This window comes from Limulus polyphemus, unplaced genomic scaffold, assembly GCF_000517525.1.
Source record: "Limulus polyphemus unplaced genomic scaffold, Limulus_polyphemus-2.1.2 Scaffold2763, whole genome shotgun sequence".
NCBI classification, from domain to species: Eukaryota; Metazoa; Arthropoda; class Merostomata; order Xiphosura; family Limulidae; genus Limulus; species Limulus polyphemus.
This window is the reverse complement of record NW_013668373.1, coordinates 67778-75419: the sequence shown is the minus strand read 5'-3', so window position 1 is coordinate 75419 and position 7642 is coordinate 67778. Positions and strand designations below refer to the sequence as shown.

At 32.4% G+C, this 7642-nt stretch overlaps 1 protein-coding gene across 2 annotated transcripts in view; it reads right to left on the bottom strand.

The window, feature by feature from the left end:
- LOC106467845 overlaps positions 1-7642 on the bottom strand; it is a 19495-nt gene that overhangs the window by 9065 nt on the left and 2788 nt on the right. For both annotated transcript variants that reach the window (XM_022396046.1, XM_013928222.2), the window contains exon 2: positions 269-358. In XM_022396046.1, the coding sequence (XP_022251754.1) occupies positions 269-358 (90 nt within the window). The remainder of the gene's footprint in view (positions 1-268; positions 359-7642) is intronic.

Below are 7642 nucleotides of genomic sequence, written 5' to 3'. Positions count from 1 at the left end.
TCACCTATTTACCATTAGACTTTCATTAGGTATCACCTATTTACCATTAGACTTTCATTATCTATCACCTATTTACCATTAGAGTATCATTAAGTATCACCTATTTACCATTAGACTTTCATTAGCTATCACCTATTTACCATTAGAGTATCATTAGGTATTACCTATTTACCATTAGACTTTCATTAGCTATCACCTATTTACCATTAGACATTCATTAGCTATCACCTATTTACCATTAGACATTCATTAGCTATCACCTATTTACCATTAGACTTTTGCTGCTTCGGATTATCTTTGAGTTTTCTACCAAAGGAGTTTGAGTCGCTTGTGTGATTGGATGACGTGCAGGTTCGACCTTTAAAAATATTAAAATATATGAAACAAAAACTTATAATCATAAAATGTAATAAAAATTATGAAAATATAGCATTTATTCAATGTTCGTGAGAAAGTGATGTGTAAGAATAATAATTATTAAAAACTAACATATAAAATGTCGCCTCTTTCTGCTAATTAACTCAACATAGATATTTGTATGAAAAATAAAATAAAACAATTAAAAAAATCAACTAAAGGCAAGATAGAGATAACTTTTGGTCGAAAGGTTTGCTAGACAAACACAACTACATTATAAACATTTAATGGAAGCACAATGCCTGTCTATTGTTTATCGCCTCCTAGTGGCACAGCGGTATGTCTGCGGACTTACAACAACAGAGACTTGGTTTCAATACCGTGGTGGGCAGAGCACGGATAGCCTATTGTGTAGCTTTGTGCTTTACTTCAAACAAAACTGTTGTTTATCAACAGAAATATAGTTTGCTTGTTGTTTTTTGTGAGCACAAAGCTACGCAATCGGCTAGCTATATTGTGTCCACTGTGAATATCGAACCTCTATTTTAGCGTTATAATCTCTCAAACTTATATACATATTTAGAACAGTATACGGCTTAATAGAAATACTATGAATAGTACCATTGCCTTAAAAGTGCAAACGAAACATAAAGACTTAATAATCATTTAGCTAAAGAATTTCCCAATGTATGATATCACACACACACACACCCATGGACACAATATACACATCTAATAAGCAGAACTCAAACAGTTGAAGACTAATCTTTCTCTCTTTATCATAAGAAATATAGACGATGTACGTCGGTTGTCAAGCATCAGAATAAACCATGAAGGAAAAGGATATTGAACCAAAACAACTCGTAAGTCTAGTAAGTAGTTGCGCTAGTAACAGGTTGAACGTGCGTTATTACCCTTGTCAAGAAAGATAGTAACTTATTACAAGAAACAAGCAGATTCATACATATGTAAACTCGTCCAGGGTTTCTCCACCACCACAACTACTCGGTTTGCTAATATTATACAATAGATATTAGATACAAGAATTACGTTTGGTGCGACCAAACAACCCATTACGGCATTTATTAAGTATGTTTTATATAAATTGTTTGATATGAATACCTTTAAACCTATACTATCTCGAAGTTGAGGTAAATTTTTGCACGACTAATTTACAAACGTGGCTGTAGTTTAGCCAAAATCTGAAGCTTTGAATTGATTAACAACTTTTTTTTCCAAATAAGGAACGAATGAAGTTTGATTATCAAAATGCTTTCAAATAAAAAAGTGATTTGCTTTTGGCTTAAAGACAGACATCTTTTCTTAAATGGTTGTAAAAAATATATAATAGTTTTCATAAATATTTCTCTGGAATTTTTGGTGTGTTTTAAGAATGGACTATTTGTGTTATTTATATCAACGTAGCTCAAAAACTCTGTCCTTATGCTAACCAATGAAATGAATACTGAGAATTATAATATAGACTTTGTCACTGCAATTGGTTACAGTACCTGCCCAATAAGCAGAATTATATGTTCGAGCCTTTCACAAATTAGTTTCACTTAGAAAATTCTGTTTCTGACATTTGCTGAATCCTTAAAGGTATTGTTACAGGTTTAAACTACATGTACGATTGTCAAAAATCTATTGAAAATGTTACAAGCTTAGAGACAATAGAAAAATTAGTGTTCTGCCTTAAAATATTTATATTTTCTAATATATAAAGAACCAATCAAACTTTCCCATAGGTACAATCACCTTTAAACGTTGTTTTAGCGCAAACAATAGACTATCTGCGTTCTGTCCACCATGGGCAATTGAATCCCGGATTTTAGCATTGTTTTAGTCTTGTAAAAATACCCAGTTGATTAAAGAACAAACCAAAAAAATTGAACGAATTCACTTATTTTCTATGTAAAATATACATAGGAAACCCAAGCAGTAGTTGCTATGAATTAACCGTAAATAGATGGTATTTTTGTGTTGTTTTATTTTGAGGTTAAACTGATTTCCTCAAAGAATATTAGGTTACTAAGCTTTATAACTGGAGAACTGATAAAATAAATTATGAAGTGATGCTGAATTTCTGCTGTCTAAGTTTTAAGCTATGACATAAAGAAACTGGACACGATTTGTGAACCAAAATGAAAACAATATTTATTTAGACACAAAACATAGTGTGCATACTTTTTTGGATACTGAACGAGTTTTTTATGCCCCAGTGGCACAGTGGTATGTCCGCGGACTTAAAACGCTAGAATCCGGGTTTCGATACCCGTGGTGGGCAGAGCACAGATAGCCCATTATGTAGCTTTGTGCTTAATTACAAACAAACGAATTTTTAATTGATCAATAAGTTTTTTTCCCTCTACATATCTTCCCGTCAAACATCTTACTTGAGATCATGTGTAGTAGTGTTTAAACCTACTTGCGCTGGACACCGGACGGTCATCTTTTTCTGGACTTGGGAATTGATCAACAAATTTTCTTCCCACTAAACAACTATTTAAAGCTAACGCTTTTTACTTATCACGAAATGTTAAATTTACCCTTAGCTACTAATGCTACCACGTGACTGGTCATTCTCATTCGACATAGGAGAGGCCGTAACCTATAGATATCATCTGTGCTATCAATGAAGGATAATGTTATCATCTACAATCTTGAAAAATGTGCATCGTTACAGCAAAATAACTAGTTGGCTGAACAGGAATTATCTCTAGAGAACAACAAAGGAACAAAATCTGCTAGAATCAAGCCGAATTAACGGTTTTCTCGACCACGTGTTTTATGCACACAAAAAAGGCATAAATTTAAAATTGGCGAAAGTTTTCGAAAACGTCTAAACTAAAATAAGGACATAGAATACACATGGTATATATACCTGTATGTAACCAATAAAGTAATGGACCCACAAGCAATTTGGTGCATAAACAATTTAGAAAAGTCTATTTAGAAAGATGAAATTAGCTCCGTCAGTAATTCGATAAGGTTAATCTTCTTGGTGTATAGATGCTACTTTGTTAGTTTGTTTGTAGTTAAACACAAAGCTACACAATGGGCTATCTGTGCTCTGCCCACCACGGGTATCGAAACGCGGTTTCTAGCGGTACAGGTCTGCAGACATACTACTGTGCCACTGGGTGGAAAATGCTACTTTCTTGAGAGATTTAAGTTCACAGTACTTAATCATATTTGAATTGAGAATATAACTACAAGTAATAGTATAGTTTATTTGTTAGATATAAAGATGAATGCATAAATAATGTAAAAAACAAACAAACAGTTTTATAAAATGAAGCCGATTGGAATACAAATTTAGTTAAAATACGATTGAAATTCATTAGGGTTTACCAATACGCTTTGTTGCCAAGCAATAATCTTTCGTAAAACATCCTTGTATGGAAAATAATAGAAGCAAAAACATTAACACTGGTGACCACTGGAGCGAACACTACTAGCCATGCGATTAGGCGATTTGCTATAATTTTTTTGTCTGGTGGAAAATTTTAATTTGTTAAAACGAATATTTCAAGTTCAAGAACAAATTAATAAATAAATAAAAATTCTGATATAAGCCACTTGCTTCATTCGAATGGAGAAAGGGGTGAGATTCATCAAGAATGAGAGAGCACGTGCCACCAGAACATTAACTTCTTGTTCAGAGTCCAAGTTTATTAACCTCTTTTAACACCACGTAATTCCCAACTGCCCACGTGAGTAAAACTTTCATAAGTTTTATAACTTATGTTATTGGTTACATTACGTAGTTCTCCAAATGTTGTTGGTTTTGAAGGATCCTACTTCTTGCAAAACCTTTCTTACCGTGTTAAGTCCGAGAAATATTTTATAGTTAAAGTAATTAATTATGTAAGTGTGCTGAGATTAAATATCCTAAGTTAAACTATTAACTTTTTAAATTAACAGTTATAAAAAGATGTGAAAAGAGAGAGCCTTATTTCAAGTCCTATATATTACGTTACCTTACAGTTACTTGAAAAGAAGTAAAAATTTCAAAATATTTTACAACCATAAAAGTTTTTACTTATAATTATGTGTATTAATAAAAACTATTTGATATTTATAGTACTAAGTGCACACGCATAAATAAATAAATACTTATTTTCAATATGAGAATTAAACAAAATGATTGAAAAAGAAGTAAAACAGTATGAAAAAGATGGCAGCATTCAGCGAGGATCTTGAGAAGAAGACGCATCAGGGTGGACTCCGCGCTTGTTACTGATGTTTCAACCTTCTGCTCAACCACAGGAAATAACTCATACAAATACGCAGTTATGTTAGCATATCTGTAAAAATTGTTAGATTTTATTTAGGTTTCTTAACATCGGCCTTCTGCGATAAATAGACTAAGTTCACATTTGATAATTGTTTTAAATGTTGCTTATCTCAATTCAATAATTATTTTGTTAAGAAATGGTAAAAAACAACAACTAAAATCCAATTAAGTATGGAATCATTTGAGAGTGGCTTAATTTTAATTTCGAATTAACTTGATTTCATTAAATATTTTTCTTGAATATAAATAAACAAAGTCATTGTAAGAATTACAATGACACCCAGTTTCTCGCTAATAAGTCTGACAGCTTATAGCGCTAAAATTCGGGTTTCGATACACGCGGTGATCAGAGCACAGATTGTCCATTATGTAGCTTTGTACTTAACACCAAATAAACAAACAAGAAATAATTATAAGTTATGGTTTAAACGCCGAAAGCTGGCGAAGCATTACATACCAACAGGTCTAATATTTTTGATGAAAATCACGTAAAGTGAACCCTACCAGTTATGAAGAAAATAAATCATTTCCAGTATATTAAATTTGAAGTGCACTTAATTCTTTCTCTCAAAGGAAGAACGACGTATTCGAGTAGCAATTAAAAATACCCTTGAAATACAGATTGTGAAAAAAATTGTACAGTTTTGAAAAACCAAGTTGTAGAAATTCTGCTGAACTATATAACTATTCAATTCATTCTAGCTTATGTAAATATTTAGTAAGTGTAACAAGTCGTTTTAAGTACAGTTATAAAAGAAAGTCTTGGTTTACAAATGGGGACACACACACACACAATTACACAACATATTTATAGGAACAGACTTCAATTTATTTGTATAAGAAAGCAGTTAAACAACAATGTGAAACATGTTTGCCGTGACACTGTATTCTGTACATGCACTATATTTTAATTACGCGTCCTTCATGAAAAAGACGCTTATGGAAAATACCGAGTGAAAAACCACCCAACACATTGCACGTAAAGTTTATCATTCTATATTAACATTAAAGATTTTACATAAATACCAGTACACAATATATTTATATATATATAATTGCTTATGAAACTACGAAAGGAAGGTAAATAGGAAACGTGGAAGAATCTTAAAACCTTTTAAAATATTGTTTTGAACATTTTCCAAAACCACACAATGAGTAAGAGATAATGAGGCTCAAGCATAAAATGATGTAATTTGCGAAAGCCAAATAGATTTAACATTTAATTGTGCATCAGGATTGCTTGATATACGAGCGGAAAATGGCATTTTTTAGAGTACAGGGGAATAACTGAAAAAAAAAAATTGAAAGAAAAACAACTATAATACAAGATGCTCTGATTATTACGTATAGAATTATGAAACCGTTCAGTGAAAAATTTTTTGTTCGTTTGTTTACTTTTTGCGCAGACCTACACAACGGGCTATCTTCGCTATGCCCACCTCAGGATTGAATCACAAATTTTAGAATTATAAGCCCTTAAGCTTACCGCTGAGTCACGAGATATACAAATCTTTATAAAAAAGCAGGAAGTTAGATAACTAACATGCAAGTTAAAAATTTTACAATGGGGCACAGCAAGCTCAAGCAGAAAACAGTAAAATAATCTCCGTTCTGAATTTTTAATGTGGGTGATATTAGGTTACTTAACTGAGGGTAAATATTTCACTGTTCAGTGAAGTATGGATGAGTTGAATTTATTTAATGATGTTCATAATTTAAAAATATTTGACGTGATCTGTTTGTTTGTTTCAAAATTTTCATGCAAAAATACACAAAGGCTATCTGTGCCTAACCGTCTTTAATTTTGAACTGATAACAGCCATCGTAAACTCTTTGACTGTTCTAATTTGGTCTAATTGTAGGATTTGAACTCACTTTCATAGAGAATCCCCGGATCCACAATCCGAACACACTTATCATTAGATCACGTCCGGAACCTTACGCTTGATATAAATCTCTAAGATTCCAGATATGTAAAATCTATGAAGAGTATAAAACGTGGGTTTGTTTATATACCATCCACGTTTAATATACTTGTTGCATATCTTGACATAAGCTGAAACTCTTTCACTGCAATCACAACAGTTCTTTATACTATAACTTTTCTTGTCCTAGATACTAGAATTTTTGTATTAGTATTAATCGCCCTATTTATCTCATTTTCTTGATATTTTATTATTTTGTTTGTTTTAGTCCAAAGCTACCTACGCTCTGTCCGCCAGGGGAAATCGAAACACGAATTTTAGCGTTGTAAGTCCATAAATTTACCGCTGACCCACTGGAGGACATTTTGTAGTTAATAGACAGTTCAGAATAAAATGATTTAGTTCAAACACACAGACAGTTAGTAATCTACGCCTCCTTCTTTGGGATGGCCTGACACAGAAACAACCACACAAGTATGTAATAACTCGTGGAAGGCTCCAAGAAGATATCGTATGATTCAAAGCACATTACGTTTACCTTATCATTTGAACTCTATGAGAAATCTTAGGACTTCTTGCGTGTTACTGATATTTAACACGTGACTTTGTTCGGACAAACTTTAACCTCCACATTGGGAAGCACTGAAATTACAGCACACGTGCAAGTGGTTTTAATGTATCACCGAGTGATGTCACAGTAAAACTTTTTATCAAATGTTATTACGGGAAGTCAAAATCAAACATCAAAATTCTATTGAAAGTGGTAAGCATTTTTCCGCAAACTAATTAAGAAATTTATAGAAAGATTAAACACACACATAGAAAAATCAAACAAACACTACCATAAAAATAATTTCAACACACATATGTAGGATATAAACACTAAATTATTTGTTATTTTACTTTTAATAAAATAAACACGCTTTTCCTATTTGAATTTTGTAGCATTTGGTAAGCTTAGTTTTGGTTGTTCGTAATAGAAATAAACTACGGGATTCAAGAAAGGCCACCCCCCCCTCCCCCAGTGGCACAGCGGTATGTCTGCGGACTTACAACGCTA